At 44.5% G+C, this 19,620-nt stretch overlaps 1 protein-coding gene across 1 annotated transcript in view; it reads right to left on the reverse strand.

Annotated features, from left to right (window-relative positions):
* The window catches only part of TCERG1L (transcription elongation regulator 1 like), a 94,678-nt gene that overhangs the window by 64,303 nt on the left and 10,755 nt on the right, over nucleotides 1–19,620 (reverse strand). Inside the window, exon 4 of the mRNA XM_075026648.1 lies at nucleotides 15,303–15,482. Coding sequence (XP_074882749.1) covers nucleotides 15,303–15,482 — 180 coding nt within the window. The remainder of the gene's footprint in view (nucleotides 1–15,302; nucleotides 15,483–19,620) is intronic.

Raw genomic sequence — 19,620 nt, forward strand, 5'->3', positions numbered from 1 at the left:
CACCATTTATCATCATAGAGACCCTGTCTCGGATCTGCTGTTCTTCTTATATTAATATGTTTCTGGTTGTATATTCTCCTGATTTTCAAAGTACTACACTGAGAAAAAAAAAGTATCAAGGCAGTATTATTAATTAAAAAGAAATCTTGCCAGAATTGTGCCAAAAAACATGGCACATGTCTCCACCTAAGAGCTGGTTCCCACTATGAGATGATAACGATGGCGATGTTTGAGGCAGTATGATTCAGTATGAAAATAAGAAATACCGAAAACCTTTCTAGCTGACCTGGGCTGCGAGGCAGGAGAGGGAAAGGGCTCAAGAAAAGACAGAAGGGAAGGGGGAAAATAGTAAAAAGGGGAATGCTCTACCCACCCAGGACAAAACCTCCCCAGCAGGACAGAGCCCACCGCGTGCCCTGTCAGACCCGAGCCCAAACCCGAGCTGCCACCAGAAACCGGGAGGAAGAGTCTGGACATCTCAGCACTGCAGTCTGCAGGTGGGGACCAAGCAGGATTAAACAAACTTCCCTGCCTCACTGGGTGGTAGCACTGATACTCATTTTCATTTCCACGAATGATATGAGCTCACCACCATCTATTAATTAAATTAATTCCTGTAACACACCTCAGGAACACATGGCCAGCACCATACATTTACAGAGGAAAAGTACACAACAGTACCGAGTCCTCCTACAGCAAATGGCGAAAGGACAGTTACCTTTATCCTTTCCAAAGCGACTACAGCCTTCGAAACCCAAGCAGCCTGGTGAACATGATCCTCTGGAAAGCAAACAATATGCTAATTCAGAAAAAAAATTCAAACACGACCATTCTCCCAGCAAAATCATCTTTGCCTACAGTAAACAGAGCGCACCTGCCAGGCATAACAAAAGCCGGAGTTGGCGGCACTGAAAGTCAGGCTGTTCATTTGTTAAAAGTGTATGAAATCTGGATGCTTAGTCTGTGTGATATACAAAGCCCATGGAATTAAATCATCCTCCCGATTTACCAAAATAAGCAACGTGTGAAGCAAAACCAAGCTCCTCTGCTCACTTATGAAAAAAAATTAAAAAATTGTTTACCCTTTTATTTTAAAAGACTGTTTCTCTCCTGTGCTTCATTTTAATAGCTAGTAAAACCAATGCCACCCAACAAAAGATGACATCATGCAGACTGTCACTCCCGAAGTGACTTACTGAGCATACGAACGAGCAGCAGTAGCTGGCAGCGCTGGGGCTGCGGCTCCTGCAGGGCTCTGGGTCCGTGGTCCACCTCCAGCCCAAGCTTTACAGCTCTTGCAGACGGACGGATGGATGGACGGACGGATGGCCATTGCACGATCACTCGCAGTCCCTCTCAAGCAACGCTGAGCACGAGGGATGCGCGGGCAGCCGCCCGTGGGTGGCTCCCAGCCCCCCTTCCCGAGCTCTGCTTTTCCAGGGACAGCGGGCAACGGATCCAGGGAATCGCCCCGCGCCTTCCCAGCGGATGGACACTGGGCAAAAGATCCCAGATCTCAGCTGCGCGATGCCAGAGGAGCCGATATGGATGGCTGGGACGCAAAGACCTGATGCCGCCACTGCAGAGGGGAATCGCTCGCTGTCACCATCCTTCCTGCGAGAAATCCTCCCCTCTTTGGGCCGGCCTGGAGAGAGGATGGCACCGGGTCCTCGGTACCGCGTCCCTACCCCAGGACCCACCTCTACAAATGCAACACGCTAAACTCTTCTTTAGTCTGCCACTGCATCTTATAAATCCGGGCCTAAACCAGCACATTCTCAACGTTTGAATTATTTATTGATATTTAAAACAATGTCACTATTAATAGTGGTATTAAAGTATCAATAATTTAAATTTTTCTGGATTCTCATTTTGAAGATTACTTCCCCCCAGTTCCCTTTTATAAAGGGCATGATTGTGGCATTACAATTTTACTCTTCAGCAAAACACAAATGAGATGTAACTGATGGCTCAGAGAAGCAGCATTTGAGCTATCGTGTTTGTCTAGCAGTGGTTCGTATGTGTTTCTAGGGACACGCGTCTCAAACTCCACCGAGATCACTTTAGGCACTGCTGGCTCCTGCTGCGTTACACAGCAATAATCCAGTCCCCTCAAATGGAAAGAAAAGTTAATATGAGATTTTCAGCAAGTTTCTCAATGCAGCAGCACCTAACCCAGCTGACCTCGCCGTGTAGGGGGACCTCCCCAACCCAGGAATGTGACAGCCAGTATCGGATGAAAGGCTCCTTTTGAATTATTCACGCGTTCCATCACATAAAATTGGCAAATAAGGATGTAGGTCCCCAAACCCAAGAGCTGTGATTTATGCCGAGTGCCGCTCGGCACATTTCGCAGTAGCTGAGTCTCCCAGGCTGTAAACGTGGCGGTTCCCCAAGCAGAGGGTGCACCGAGATGCATCAGCAAACACGGGGGAGGGCTGTGGCGTGGCCATCCTGCACCCATCCTGCTCCCATCCTGCACCCACAGGAGCCACAGAGCTGGGAAGTGCCTGCCCAGCACCGGGGACGGGAAGGGGATGATGAACGCCCCACACCTTTCAGCTCCCATAACGCTTCCCGCTGCTCCTTAATACGGTCCCATTTGCAAAACTTTCATGATTTCTTTGCAGCTTTATGAAAACTAACTCCAGCATAAAATATCAATCTCTTCATTTAATAGGATGTAATTCTGAGAGAATACACTAAATTATGCAGCATCAAACCTTTGGAACTTCCACTTTCTCTCCGTCGTATCAGAGTAATTATTTCTGCATCAGCTAATCCATTGTGTTTGGGAGTAAAATCTTCAAATACTTATTTCTAGGAGGATTTGAGTTATAAATTAGGTTTGGAATTTTGAAACTGGCAAAGTAGAAACCGGAAATGCAATTCTCTCTTTTTTTCAATTCTTGCACAATTTTTATGATGCCATCTGAGCTGAGATTTAAAAAAATAACTGGTTCTTGAAATCACGGTGGGAAGTCAACACGATACAGGGCCTGGCAGGAGGGTTTTCTTTCCTGGAACCGTGGGCGTCTGGTCAGACTTTCCTCTGCTGCTTTATCCATTCTGCAAAACAAACCCACGCCAGACGGACTCTCTGCTTTGGGTTATTTGCTGCCAGCTCCCCAAACCAAACAGCCCGGCTCCTTTGGTAAACCTTCAGCTGAACACTTCTCCTCCCCATACCTCACTCCAGATTTTCGGGACGTGACGTCACCTGCCTTCACCTCACCGCTGCAGGTTCCGCGCGCGTCAAGTCGCAGCATCAGGCAGAGCCTCCTCGGCGCCGGGGTCTGCAGTTCAGAGCAAATCCTTCCCCGAATCCCCGCATTCGCCCCCCGCGCGGGGTGAGGGTCAGCGCGGACCCAGCGCCAGCCCTTCCCGGGGCGGCCAGCCCTCCTGCCTCGGTCGCAGCAACATCGTCGTCGCGCTTTGCATGCGGTAAACAGAACTAAATTTACAATAAAATCAATGAAATTCTATTTAGCTACTCTAGGGAAGCATCTATGGCACACTTAAAATTGTGGAATTTAATTAATTTTCCTTATTTATATTCTGGCCAGCAAACTAAGATTCATTTTACCTCGTTAAATTTGTTTACACTTCTATAGTGAGGCCTGATTGAGAAACACATGAAGTCAAGCAGAAAACGTCCACCGACTCCTAACCGTAACTGGTTAAAAATACCATGAAAATTGCTATAAATTTGCTTCCCACCACCCAAGAGGTTGAAGGGGCATAGCTGTTTTTCCGGATAAATGGAAGTAAAACCAACAGCAACCCCTCCCCGCCCCTGTGCCCCCCTCAGGACGTGGCAGCCCCCGGTGTCCCGGGCGGGAGGACCACAGCCAGCGGCAGACGGGCTGGCAGGGAACCACCCTGAGGTCTCGCCCTTGCAGACCCCCTCCGTCTGCTCACGGGCAACAGCACACAACTGCTACGGTTCCCTGAAATTTATGTTTGCGTTTGGGTTTCCTTAAAATAGTCTTCCAAACAGGTATTTCTATATTATTTTTAATTTCCAAGATTAAATGTAATGGGACTCTTAAATTATCTGAAGGACGCTTTTTGTGGCAGGGGGTTTACTCAGTTCACAATTACATTAGACAAACTGTTTCGGAGCAAATTAACAAGCTATTAGCCTTTCGAGAACCCATTCTATTTCAGGGAATGCTGTGAAACTATTTCCTTGTCTAACACATCATACTGAGAATTTCTACCAGAAGGTACAAGATTCTGCAGATGCAAATTCTACAAGAAGAGATCAATCCACCAAGAGCACAGAATTTTCTTCCTCCATCAGACAGTGGTTTTGCGCTGTTTACACAACATACAGAGCTGATTCAGTATCGCAAATTGAGGTCAAACATTGACAACATGTTGCTTGAAACCCACACTACAGCTTCCTTTTACAATATTAACATAAGCCCCACCCCCCCAAAAAATCTGAAAAACAGAATGAAGTTGGCTGAACGTATTATGAAAAATAATTTTTAAAAAAAGCGTGCCTTTCTCTTCTCACTGGGAACATACTTAAAATTTTCTCTAGCACAAGAGAAACGGACACAAAGTAACGTCACTCCTGTTGCATCTTTCCACCTTTTACATGGACCTTAGCAAAATTTGCTCCTTTGTACCGCTCTCAAAATCTCCACAATATTTCCAGTGGGTACCATTAAGCAGTTCAGAAAAGATGTCTTGGCGTCATCGTACCTTGAATTATTTTGCATTGCAGCAACGTTACATCATAACTGTATTAAGCCTTGGCAATGCATGCAAAGTTCCTAATGGTTTAATTGCATAAATAAATTTAGGGAAACAACAACAGCAGCCACCAAAACAATGCGTTCCTTCAGCTCTGATTTAAAACTCATGTTCACAAACAGTAATTCTCATCCGTTCATCTTCTCCTGGAGGGGGGCAATCAAACAACTCTCTTCTTGAAACTATTACGTTATTCTTGCAAGACCTACTTCTTCGTTTCAGTCAGTTTGGTTTTTTTCTTCTAAGACTTCTGCTCCACTTACAATATATCAGGTTTAGCCAAGACTCTGCTTTAAGCTACAGAAATCTCAACTAAATTTGAGTCTGCAACAGGAAAAACATGAAGCAGGAGAATCCTCTACTGAAAAGTCTTGCAAGGGGGGAAATGGTGTCTCTTGTAGCTAGTGAGGAGGAGCTGAACTGATCTGAAATGAAATGTTTGAGCAAGGGTGTGAAACACACCCCCCCCAACACACAAAACGGCCCCAGCCTAGGGATCACGCTTCGGGAACACTGGTGGGCAGGTTAGCATCTCAGGAGCCGTTTGGAAAAGGAGACCTTTCCCCATGGATCCTCAGTGGTCCCCTTTGCCTCAGGCGGGAAGAATCTAGCCCGTAAAGCCACGAGCAAGACCCGCGGAGATCCCACCAGTCCTGCCCCTGTTACAGCCCTCGTCTTAGGCGTGAGATCGAGAGAGAGTTCGGGCATCCACATCCCGCCAAGGCAGGATTTCAAAACTCCCGAGAGAGATATGAAAACATTATGAGGCTGGCCAAATGATCACAAAGCATAAAAGAGGAAGAGAAGTGATACACAGCGTGCTCTTAGCTGAGTCTCCACGTGCCACGGCAAGGGGGGCTGGCAGCACTTGCAGCCCACCACAGCCCTGGGGACCCGTCCTGCTGGGAAAAAGCAAAACGTGACCAGTTCAGACAAAGTTCCTCGAACTGCCTTTGCTTCCCGCAGGGAAAACTACTAACTGCTACATTAGTATTAATCTTCCAAGTATCAGCAGCAGTAAGTGCCTAGGTCTGCACCACTTGCTTGTCTCCTGAATAGGGAAAAACCACCCCGCAGGTATTTTAACAGTGTAAATGCTATTACTAACACGTGAAATCCGATTTAAACTCTCTCTACAGCAGTGCAGTGGCATTTTTCGAAGAAAAAAACCTACTACTTGTTTTAACAAGCAGTTAAACATATAGTAAATTAAGTCTGACTTTCATGACATTTACCAAGCAAACAGTTGGGCATGAATGAAAGGATTTGGGTTGTTTGTCTTTTCTAACTACTATGTGAAATATTTAATTAAGTTTTTGCTATTGTCAATATCTTGATATTACATTCAAGACACTGAACCAGTTTCTTCTGGTTCACACTAGAGAAAATAGCTGTTTACCCAAGAACATGGCATAAATGAAGCAAGACTAATTTGAAATTGATACCAGCTTGGCCATAGGATTCTTGCAAGAGATAAGACGAAGTACCACAGCAGTAAATTCCCTCTGCAAGTGTATTTTTATCCCACCAGAAGATCTTCCCTTCTACTTCCAGTTAGTCATGTCAATGATATTCCAGGAAAAGGAGGATTAGAGATGTCTTTTCCTATAGATGCATAAGAAAAGCTCAGACAGACATCATCATAATGCCTTGGAAATCACCATCTATTTGTATTGACTAACTGCATCATGACCCATAAAGCCAGTTTAGTCCATCCACACATTTGCATCAATAAATGCTCCCTGACTGACTTTATTTTTCAATGGGGATGGTGTAAAAAATTTGCAATATCAAAAAGTTCTTCCTGGTATCACTCTGCCTCTCCTTCTCGTGCACTATGTTTGCCTTGGTAACCCAAAGAAATGGCTGAATTTTCCCACAAACAATAAGAACCATCTTAGGGACAGTCACCCCACTTCTTAGAGAGTCTTAACTGGGCAGCTGAGCACTTGCAGTTTCCAGCAGAGATTTATTGTCCAGTGGGAGGAGAAAATTGATACTCATTTAGATGTGATCTCTGGCATTATTTTAGGTCAGAAACCCACTGTACATGCATGCCTTCCCTTGCATGTGCCAACACAGATATGAAACAGAAAAGTAATTTTATGCTGAATATTAGCTCGAGTAGGAAGTTATCACTTTAATAACTATAAACATTCATTTGCTTGCTTCGTTACACAGCATTAAAGCTGGGCAGATCATTTACAACAAGCTTGTTAGAACTACTCAGTATTCAAAGTCAAACCTGTTTTACTGCGAGACACATAGGACACCCAGGAGGGGGAAAGAAAAGCTTCCCGAGTAGATGAACACCACATTTCTGGTTGGAATATTTGGAATTGCTCATTTGATTTTCCAAAATCGTTATTTCTTGCTCACCTAACATCTAGGAATTCTGGTATACGTAACGGCCAGGCTACCTTAAATAACAAATGCACAAGGAAAACTACCGCCGAGTGAATCGCCTTAACGATGGGAATGAGTACCTGGAGAAACAGAGCCCTGCAGAGCGCAGCCGGACTGGCAGAGCAGGGAGAAATGATCCAAAAGCCCAGAACTGCACAAACTTTCCAAGTATTTACTCACTGGGTTACATTTTTTTCATTAATCTTCTTAAGAAAGAAAAGCGTCTGTAGTTTCCGCAGAGGTTGGACCAATTTCCAGCAGCTTGCTGGACCGCCCCAGCCCACCAGCTGGGCGCTGGGAGGAGAGGAGACGAGCAGAACAAACCGCCAGGTAACTGGAAGGTGCTAGAGATGTCTAACCTTACTCCTCAGTTTCTTAAACTTCTTTTCCCAGAAAAAATATTTCTTACAGACAAATTTTATCTCACCTCGCTCATTCAATCTCACCTGCGACGGCAGGAAGAGATGGGGAGGGAAGATGTTAGGCTGAGCTTCAGGGTTTCACACCAGTAACTCCGCCGTCACACCACCTTCCCCCGACGGGCATCGAACCCTTACTAAATGCCATGACCACTTCGAAATAGCCATCACTTCGGTTTGCTGTGGAAGAGAAGCTGTTTCTTCCAAAAAAACACCATAAAAATAATTGAGTAATTGTTGTTATGAAAATGTGTTTTATATCAGCAGAATTTGCTAATGAAGCAAGCTGACAGACACATGAAAGAGCATGTAGAAAAACGCTAGCATTAAGAGCTGTTTTTAACATATAATGTTGCTTGGCCATTAAGGTACTGATAGGAAAAATACTTAGTCACTTCCCAGCTGTTCTGTGGCAGGCTAAAACATTAAATTTAAACCATTAGATAATTCTGAAAGCAGGGGAACAGGTGGCAAATGGTTTATATGGCAGATGGTGCCTTTTTTAATATTTGTACTCACTGCTAATTTACAGAGTCCATAACCGCAGACTCATATCTTACCTTTTTCACTCAAATAATTAAGAAATCGTATGCGAGGGTAAGAAAATAAATACCCCAATTCTTAATACAGTAGCCACAGAAGTGGTATTAGAGACTACTAGATATCCCGTACCTCATTTACTCCACATAACTGTTTACGTTCCCAAAGTTTATTGCATTTTAGTTTGTGGTTTTTTTTTTAAGATAGAGTTCTCTTCAAAGACTTGGCTTGATAGTGTTGGAAAATTAAGTTTTCTCTTTACCAGCAGAGCAAATAAGCATGAAGATGCAGCCCAGATCACTGAGTAGCTGCACCTCTACAAGCTCCTATTTCGTCTTTATGTTAAATCTGGCACAAAACCTAAGTTAACAGCAAGGCTGTCATTAAATATTTAAGGGAACGTTTTGGCTGGTACATATATGAGCAGAATCACCACTATATGAAAAAAGAAGAAAGGAAAAAAAGGAACAAATAACCCAAAACTCAGCTCCAATAGCACCGCTGGAACCTCCTCTGGTTTAGCTCCTTGATGTGAGAACAGTCGTCGCCGTGCTCAGCAGAGGATGGAAATAGTGCGCTAAGACCCTTCTCACTGCACGGTGTTTCTGAAGGGCTCCATCCCCAGGTCCCTGAGTGTTACTGTAGTGAAGGTTCCCACGCATGATCCCCAAGACAAGGCTGTCCCCAGCACGGAGCATCTCTGCACTGGAACAAAACCCGTTTGGAGGGAGAAGTGACCAGCAAGTGATGCTCCCCCGGGCTGGGGGAGGGAGGGAGGCGATGCTCCAGGCCCATCCCTGCATCACCACCAGCCCCTGGGCTCCACCCCACCTCGAATCTCTTCTACTGCTCTCACTAAGGAGCTTTTACACCCTCTCTTAATCCCAGCTGATGGAGGCTAGAGTTATTCAAAGAAACATGAGGTTTTTTGAAGAAGAACTGCTTATAACACGCTGCTTGCAAACAATTTAACTTAAGCCACGAGGTTCTCTAGCAAAAGGATGAGCAAAAGGATCATTTAATGAAAGAGCTAGAAAAGGTCCAACACCTTTTGGGATGCAAAGCTTTCAGAAAGCAGAAGCTGCATCCCAAACGTCACAGAGCCATGTATCACGTCAGCACGTCAGATTCACCGAGCTGGCTTCCCTCTGCTTAAGGATGATTTTTTTTTTCCAGGGATAAGGGTATTTGCTAGTATTGAAAACTTGGTATTTTCTTCCACCAGACACTCACAACTGAAGCCACGAAAGACAGTGTTCACATGGCTACATTAGATACACAAGGATGTTTCAGTGAGCAGCTTATGAACGACTCAGCTGCCAACATTTTCACATTTGTTTAGCCAACAGCATTGATATTGTATCTCCAGCTTGGTTGAGGCTTATCTCAAGTCCTCATAGGTAAAACGTAAGGTAAAATAACTCCACCTTACCCTCCAGAAGATGCCAGTTGATAATTGCAGCGTGAGTATTTTAGGTTACACGCTACCACCTTGAGCATCCCTCCCTCCAAGAGCGAACGCTGGCTGACCACAACACAGACCCCCCTCAAACCTGACCACTGGAGCCTCAACAGTGTTTAAAAGAAACTGAAAATGGTGCCAAAGAATTACTTTTACCATTGCAGGAGCCCCCATAAGTACAGCTTTAACCACTTTCAGAAGGAAGTCTAGTTACAATGTTCAGGATATTCGCCTTTAGAAGATGGCTAAATCAGCATTTTACCTGGCATTGCTCTGCATACTGTATGGAAGACACCACACAGCTCTGATTTCTTACCAGCTTAAAACTAGGAAAACTGCTCTAGCCAAGTTCTCCACGGGGCTGCTGCCGGCACTCTGCATTTCAGCATGTCAGAAGCAGAACTCACCGTAAGGGAATGATAATAGACACTGTGTTAAACCCAGTGAAACCTCAATAAAAGAAAACAAGCACATCAAAAACCCTATCAATGAAGGCAAATTGAAACATTTAACATTGTTTAAAAAATATCAGGGAAAAAGAAACTTTTGTAAACAAAAATGGCATCAATGCAGCATGCTCAGAGTTTGTGGGAAAATGCTACAATGAATTAAGAGAGGCTCCTACATTCTGGCACACAGAAAACAGAATAATGTATCTGGCAATTGTACAAATACCTCACAACCGTATTACAAACCTGAGCACCACAGGACTGCTCTTGAATGGTTTGAGATCAGCAGTTTTGAGACAGGAATGCCTGAAGAGGATAAAATCTGGAAATCAAGTCTAAGGGCCATCAGTTTTCATCTGCAAAAATTTCAAGTATCACATTCCTCCAGTAACTACTCAAGCTGCTGTCTGGAACAGAATTCTGGGGTTTTCCCCACGTATTTCTACATCGTTTGCCTCTTTTTTTTTTTTTTTTTTTTAACCAAATGAGAAATGGCTAGCGAAACCAAACCAGTCTAGAAAAGCAGAAAGCAGGAGAACACTTTCTTTGAGCTGTTGGAAACAGAAGCCCAGGCCCTCAAGACCTCCCATGACATCTCCCTGGGGCACAGCTAGAGGAGCCAGCACCATCAGCTTCCATAGTGCAAATAGACTTTTGACCTTACATTCTATTTAATTTTTATTTCCTTTTTCATTTTTATTTAATTTTTTATTTCAACTTTTCTCTGTAATATCCTGGAGCCTCACTGTTTCCAGGCACCGTTAGCTTTCTACATCACATTTGGTCTGCATTTAGCTTTATCCTTCTGCAACAACACATGCAAGGATTTCAAGATTTTTGATTTTTCAGGCTTATCAAACACCCACTCCCTATTTGTAGATGTGACCCTACAGCCATTCAAGTCATCGGCAAAGCCCCCACAGCTCTTACTGAGCTGGAGTCAGGGCACCAGGCGCTCGGTGGTCTTCTCACACTCCAGTCCACAAGGAACCTGACCACTGATGTGGTTTTTGAAAGATAGGGAGGAAGGAATAACGTGCCTTTCAGGTGGCTAAGAAAAATAGATTTGCTCTATCTAGTATTACCAAATTAAAAAAAAAAAACAAAAAAAAAACCAAATAAACTCCAATACACATTCTCCATGCACACTGAAAGTCAAGATTTTTTAGAGTGCAGGTAGGACTGGGGAAGGAGGGACAGAACACCCTGCTCCCTCCTTTTCTGCTGACAACATCACTCTGATTCCTCACTTCCAGAAAGTTACTTCAGCAGCCACTTAACTCTTACACAAATCACACGACGCGTTTACACAGGGCAATGGCAGAAGGGCAGAAACCATCTTTTATAGATCGTGAACAGCCATTTCCAATCGTATCAGCAGTAAATGAACCCAAACACAAAACGAGAATGACATTGGTATTGAATTCCAACCCCTGTAGCACCAAGACAAGGATTATTAATATCAATTTATGCAGAGGACCACATCATACTGAAATACAATTGGGTTTCTGATTTTTAACAGATATTAACAGTTCAAATCTCAAGTCCAGAAGCGTTAAGAGCAGAAAATTCATGTCCTATACTAGGAGGGACTGTGTCTACAGTGGGCTCTCGGGACAAAGGAAATGCCTTACGGCTAGAAAACAGAAACACGTCCAGGCCACTGACCTCCAGGATGGTTGATTTAGATAACGTCTCATCAGGGCCAGGATGCCGTGCTCTGAGCTGGCATTTCACCTCAGCGCAGAGGTGCTGAGTCCTCGACCCAAGACCGGGGGGGATATAAACACCTGAGCATGAACTTCTGAGGGTGAGAAAAAGTTGTGTCTCTCTGGCTTTTTTTTTTTGCTTTTTTTTTTTGACTGTTCACTGGTGGCCAGAGCCTTGCTTGTATTTTCATTTTGCATGACGTTGTAACATGCAACCTTAGCCCTCCAGAAGATCACAGACCACTTCACGTAGAGACAAACAGGTTCCTCAAACTTAAATATAGCGTATTTTACATTTCTTCTTTTCCATCAATTTATTTCACCATTAAACATTTCTAAGATCAGCATGGTGCCAAACTAATACCTAATGGCAAAAGCAATTACAGAAGCTTCTCCCATCGCAGAGCCAAGGGCACAGCAAACCTGCGCCATCCTCCCCCCACCCGCACATCCCACCCTCGTCTCCGTATCCCAGGGCCAAAGGCCCAGCCGGGATCTTCACAGCATCCCGCACAGGGAAAGGCTACAAAAGGTTTCAAATTCCCCAAACCACCCATACTCTATTATAGCTCTACTTCTGATTTTCTTCTACAAAATGCAAAATAAATTGTATTGAAATGAACTTGTAAAAATTACCACAGCGTTCTGCATACTTTCAGTTCTCCTTAATTCACGGGACCTGGTGATTTGCTTCAAGGAAGCTCCAAGAAATTTCCTCTGCAAGGCTGGAAAAACGCCAAAGCCTGGATCCTCGCCCAGCCAGCGCCCGCTGCCATACCCCCCCAACAACTCGCCTTGTTTCACTAATTTGCTATTTCTTACTAACTCACCAAGTTTACTAATTAGGCTGGCAGAAAGTAACACAGCTGAACTGTAAGGCTGCAAAACTAATCATATTAAAAGGCCTCCTTAAAAGTAAATACTCAATTATAAGATTATTGATTGAACAAACTGCCATGATTAGAAACACAGTTCTGCACAAGGTAGTATTATAATACAGATCTCCAGTATAATCAATTAACAGTGTATAACTAAGCACACAACATTCAGCCTTATAGGCACCAATATACATGTAGATTTAGGTTAGGAATAATTTAATCTTTTATTTCCTAAATTCATTCCTATTATGTGAACATTGACTTGCATAAACTTTAGACAAGGAGAACACGGAAAGTTCATTAATTACCATCTTACTTTATAAATGACACATGGATCAAGAAAAACACAGCTGCCCCCAGGGTCCGCAGATTATGCTCTCTTCAAGAGGTATTTCTCTTTGAGAACAATAAGTCATCTTTAATAAACGCCAACGCACGGATGTTTTTAACTGAGAGGCCAACAGGGTTGCAGAGATGCTCCACACTTGGGATTATCTGTACATTCGATTACGCTTTCTTGACACTTTCCCAGCCATTAACTTATAAGGCAATAGAGACACTTATTTTTGACAGCAGAGAGCTGCCTGTGGCCAACTGACGATTTTTTCCCGCAAATTAAGTTAAGCCCAGCTCCAGCCCCTCGCCCGCCGCGTTTTGGCAGCGGAGAGCGGGGGCAGCCCCCGGCCGCCCCAGCGGGCACAGAGTAGCCGTAGCTGGACTTACAGCTTCTGCACCTGCTTTTCCCCCATTTTCGCCCATGCCTATCCGAAGCCCGGCTCCTTCGTTAGCACGTAGAGAACCCCTCAGCCCTTCTTCATCGGGCGGCTCCGGCTGCACCCCCCTGGCCGCAGGCAGCGGACGCCAGCCCGGCTGAGAGCGGTCCCTGCCCCACGGGCACCCCGACGCTCCTTCCCAGCCCAGCACCAGCGGGGGATGCCGTCCATCACGCTGGCGTTGACAGGGATCATCTAAACCCAACACCTTCGAGTCCTCTTCTCTGCCAGCACAATAAAAAGGAATTTCATAAAAATGTTTTATGTAAGCCTTTGCAAAGGCACTCGCCTTCCCTCCAGAGACGGTGATTAATAGAGAAAAACGGTTAGCTGGATCTCGAGTTTATTGTACGTGGACTGGGCATTTTCAAGCTTTCTTTTCTAAAAAGCTACTATATATTCTGTAGGAGAAAACACCCAGAAGTGTATGGTTTACTGTGAATGATTGATAATAGGATGATTGCTCAGGCACTCAAAGCATGATATTTGATAGCCTATCATACACTCATTCGAAAGGAAAGCAACAATTATCATGGCCTGACATGTTTATCATTGCAGAGCTGAGCCAGTTATCAAAGTGGCAGAGCTTCCCGGCATTATAATATTCGATCACGTCTAACACACTTCACGCAGAGCTCACCTCCGCAGCTGTAAATCAAAAGTCCTGCGACGGCTCCTTCCCAGATCGCCCGAGCATCTCAATTCAGGGAAGAACACATCTGGCATGTAATTCTGCTTTTCAGCACAGAAAAAGAATTATTTTTTTCCCCTTTGGATTCTCCTCTAAGATGCTCAGTTACCAACAGGCAAAATGGTTTCTGTGGGTCAAATAATACTCTGCGGGAATCACCACCAGCTCCCTGCCCTACAGCAGCGATTAACTCTGCTTTCTGTTCTTATTTCAGTACCGTCCTTTCTCGACAAAGTCTGAAAGACTTGTACCTTTATTCCTATGAGTCAGTTCGCTCTTCAGACTTTCTAACACAAAACCACTGCTGTACGCCCTTGGCAGGCATTTATCCGGGTGATTCTAGTGGCTGCTCAACGGGAACAATAATTACTGAGATACATTTCTCATCTGAAGACTCTGTCTGAACACCAAAAATATAACTGCATACCTTCTGCAAAATTCAATCTGACTGTATCTTGCTGCGTTACACTTCAAGTACCAAAAAGATGGAAAACGCACCCTAATTTAAATTTTTAACTTAATCGGTACATAACACTTCTAAATATAGCCTTAAGCATTCAAAGTACAAACAGTTTCAAAAATTACCCTAAGGACTTTAAATCAGTCAGACTTCCACAGCGAGTCAGGGATGCCGTAGTACTTCCCCAGCTGCCATACGCAGAAAGTTGTTATGCAATGTCACGCTAAGAAAATAGTGGTTTTTCCAGTAAGCAACCACATCTAAACCTACCGGGAAAAAATACAAAACCATGGCTACATTCATCCAGCATATTGTATAATTATAAACACCCAAACAATCTACTTAAGTCTTAATCAAATATTATTGCATGCCGAGCAGATACCTTTCAACTGCCAACACTGCGACCCAAGGATCTGCTGCAAAGACTCGGTGCCCTACGACCACGTTTTCTTACAGAAGCCACTAAGCTGACAGAGGACGCAGCTCAGTTCACATACTGCCTGCAAACGCCACAGCGACATCAACTCTGCAAACGCAGAGGGAGTTCTGAACTCACTTTTAACACGCAATTTCAAAGAACACCTCTAAACTGCACCAGAAAAAATAAGTCTAATTCCAGATTACGGTAATGCTGCCGATATCCCCTGAATGTTTAACAACGCACACCCAAACCCACACTCGGGAGCCCCTCTCTGTTGCAAAGTGAACATAAAAAGCTGCTCGTTAGTGCCGCCAGGAGCGACCTTACCTGGAAAAGGCGAAGCCAAGACGGGAATTTTGATGGGCGAGAAGGTCAGCACGTGGCAGGGCTGGACGCTCGGCCCCGAAGGTCCCTGGGGGGCTTCGGGCTCCACCGACACCATCGCGGTGGTGGCCAGCGCCAGGGCCTGAGCGCCGCCCACCGCTTTAAGGCTATTCTGGCAACCACCTGTGGAAGGGCGAGATACAGCAGGTTTTATTTTTAATCGGAAACCAGCGGATTTACGCAGGATGATGCGTTTCATCATTCTGAATTTCAACGCAAGACGGAACAAAAGCCTGCAACATTTCCCACGTGGCCTCGGCTGTTTGCATGTCCACCTTAGTGAGACGCTAGACTTTGAATATATTGTATAATATTTTTTCTAAGGACTCTCAAAGCCCCTTTCCTAATTGTTATTCTTAAAGTCCTAGCTTGTGGTTGGTCCATTCATGGATATTAAAACCCCATATATGTGAACATATCATTATAACCTAGACGGACAAGACGGTAGTGAGTCATATATAAACCATGCAGAGTTATTAAATTTAAATGAAAAAACTCAGTAAAAAAGTCAAATATTTGAACACATTGGTCGGGATTTCCTTCAGCTCCACAGCTTCATAATGATCCTTATTCTGAATTTTCCTAAATATAAGTTGTCTGATTTCAAACACGAATTGTTTTTATTACTTGCTCTATTAACCATCCAACGTTACTGTTATCTGTCCGGCTGTTCTCCTGTATTATGCATGCAAATACCTGACTTTTACAGGTTTTACATACTAGTGTCCTTCATCTCAAAAATACTCCACACAGGAACCTTCCCATGGTTTTACACGGGAAGTCAGAAGTCCCCCGAATCAAGGCTCAAACACACTTTAGACTATGTAATATTTACCTTTAAGTCTAACAAGCTTGGGGGGAAGACCTTCAGAGCTCAATCTTGGCTAAATATGTTAAACAAACAAGAAAACAAGTAGTAAAAATCTTAAGGAGAAAACCTAATTTGACAAACACCAGCTGTTACTCCCTCTACACTGAGCTATGTATTCAAAAATTAAGCAATCATTAGCTTATTATGTCATTCTGCAAATGTTTTCAGTTCATGTGGAAATCCTTCAGGCAGTAAGAGCCAACTGTAGCTCTGCAAAAAAACCACTATTTGATCAGCCTCCCCACTTCAGGCGTGCCGTGAGTTTGTCGGATTTCTTTTTCCAAGTGCACCTCCGCGAGGAAAACGGGGACTCGGCCATGAGCGGCGGTTGGGAAGCGTGGCCATCGGGGCGGCGGGTGGGCGACGCAGCCCCTCCGCGACACCGCAACAAACTGCAGCCGAGCAAGCTCGGGTAAGGTCCTATTCCCCTACACAGCTACGCAGCCCAGACACCTCATCCAGGCTTTTCCATCCTGCTCTGGCCTCAGACACCTAAAAAGTTCTGACTCGCAGACGTCAAATGCTGTTTTGCTCTCAGTTGGCATTGGGGAAAGAGCGGGTCAGTGGGTTTTGGAAAGGAACCTGCTTTGGTTGCAGATAATTGGGGCTCCTGAGGCTATCTGTTATACTAACTTTTGGCAGCTTTGCGCCTGACTCTTTATAAACAATTATTTGCCAACAAAATAAGCTCTGCATTAGCAAAACAGAAGTCAAATATTTTCAGTAAGCATCACCAAAAAACCTCCTATTATTTCTACTGTATTTGTCAATGCCAAGAAGAATTCACTTAAACACCTGCATATGCGCTAATTAACAGGCATGCAGGCAAAAAAAAAAGCCCACAAATATTAAAGTTTTGATCATTCAACCACAGGTAGATGAAAAACCGATTATTCTGCCAGAGTCACAATGGAAATTAAAAAAAAAAAATCAGTGTCCAACTAATCCAACTGTGTAATACATGTTTATTGTTTATTCACCTGAGGACTAGAACAGACCATGAGATTAGGTTAAACACCTGGCCTCCAAAAGCCTGTGTGTGTTCCTAATTTGAGCTGCCTGCAGTTGGGAAAGATCCACAACACATCTTCTGTAACTCTTATGAAAACTGATGTCTAGAAAAATGACTTTTCTACTGGCTTCCGACAGGGTACATGAGCAGAAAGGCTGTTTATTTCTCATTTGATTCTTTTATTTTGGAGGAGAAGATGCAATTTCCCCAAAGAGCCCAGGAAAGCAGCAAAACAATGTAAGCCTTAGTTGCTTGGATAGCTGAAGTCTTCCACCAGCACAGATGAGTAACGCTCCTGAAGCAGGGTTTCCTTATTAAAGTTTCATTAATCCCTTTATTAAAGTTTCATCAGTCAGCTGAAAGAGAAGTTTTGGTGATTTCCCTGCCTTTGATGAAGTTCTCTCCCCGTCTCTCCTGCTAAATAATTCCGTGAAGAAAGGACTACCCCTATAATTGTATTAACAACTGAGAGGAGAGCACGGACAGGGTGTCTGGCGGTCGTCAAGCCCACTCTCTCATTTTGCAGTCAACTGAATAATCACGTCAGCAATTTATCAACCCCTAACATAACGTACGATTTGCCAAAGCAACTGGAAGCTGGCCCAGGACGTGACTTGTTGACAGCCAGGAACCTTCACCTGCACTCAGCATAGCTGGAGAGAAGAAGTTCTTCTTGGAAACAAAGCAGGCTTTGCTGTAAGTATTTCCAAAATCTTCTTTAAAGGGTTTTATAGAATCATCATTAATCACCCCACATTTACATGAATTTCAAGAGTCGAATGCCTTGAAAATAGTAGTAAGATACTACCATCAATGTACCCTTGAGGGGAAAAAAAACCTGCAAATTTTTTCCTAGCAATGGTGGTTTCCCCAAATCTGTTTTTTGCCAAGTCACGCTACACCCCGGTTAGTAAGGTAATACTGGTCTGCTGAAATACAAACCCCACTTCAGTGCCCTTCCCCAGCCCTCCAGCTCTGCTTTTCTCAAGCACGCAGATCAGGGGGAAACATCCGAGACGGGCAGCGCGTTTTGATGTGAAGCAATTGAAGAGCAGAGAGCAGCTGAAGAAGCAGTGAAGAGATCATTCAGAGAGAACTCACCGACGGCGGGGAAATGCGGTGAAGGCACCGAACGGGGCAGCAAAGCCATCACAAAGGACAATGCGTGATCGCCAAGTATCTACCTGTCAACATCCAGGTGGAAAAGGGTCCACGCGCACAGCTGTGGAAGAGCAGCTCTTTCTGTTGCGCCTTCTCTTCTAGCGCAGCATCGTCTAGAAAAAGGTTGTGAATTGTACCCCATAGCCTGATCCTGACCTAGAAGACCGGTTTTCACGTGGCAGATCTGCACCCTCTGGCTACAGCACTGCACCATCGGGTACCACCCCTGCTGCAGGACGAAGCAGCCGGGGCCACGCTGCCGTGCCTGGCCAGCACACGGCTGGCTAGGACAGCACAACCTCCACTGCCCAAAGCCAGTGGTTCCTTCCCAGGGTTTTCCAGGGCACCAAGAGCAGGCTGCGAGCCTTCCCCGCACAGGTATGCAAACCCGACAGACACACACGCGCGCGCGGTGGTCCTAGGGCACGTGCTAAACCATGCGGCACGACGCACTGCCCTCGAGTAGTCTCCATCGCCCGCCACGGAGGAAGGAGACCCTCGGCGATACAAAGGCTGACCCCGCTGAGACCCACCAGGCAGAGCGTGTCCAGCACGGAGCGTGCTCAGCATCCTTTCCAAAATCCACCAAACCCCTCTGCTCCCCCCAGTCTGCACCAGTGCCCTCTCTACCCTCACATACAGTCTCTGCAAGCAGACAGAGCACACCCAAACCTGCCTTTTGGCTACTGACATTGTCCAACACATTAAAAATTGAAACCATGAGATTTCCCTCCTTGAAGAAAAAACACACAAAAGAACAGAAATTACTTTATTTAACAAGACAAAAGTAAAGACTACTAACACCTGTGAGATATGAAGATCCACTCTTACCCAAAAAGGGTAATTCAAGACCTTTCCTTTCAGATAAAAAAGTTACCGGTATTGTGAAAACTTACTGTACAGACAATGTAATGAATTTTAAATTGCACTTGATCATTATAGTCTTTCAGTCTTTGTCTTCAGTTTTGCCTACAGGAAAACCTCTTTAACCAAAGGGTTATGAATAACTTTCCCAACAGACCCACATTAAAAAAATAACAGAGGAAAATATTTCAAGCAGGTTAAAGACCTTTTGAACTTTTCATCTGTCTTTGAGAAAAAAGCATTAACACACACAAGTATAATGTTCCTTGCAACTTTTTTTAATGATTCAGTGAATCACTGGGTTTTGCTTATTCTTTCAGCCCATGAGCTACTGCAAGTGCCCAAAGGCCCTG

The sequence above is a fragment of the Buteo buteo genome, chromosome 4, assembly GCF_964188355.1.
Source record: "Buteo buteo chromosome 4, bButBut1.hap1.1, whole genome shotgun sequence".
NCBI classification, from domain to species: domain Eukaryota; kingdom Metazoa; phylum Chordata; class Aves; order Accipitriformes; family Accipitridae; genus Buteo; species Buteo buteo.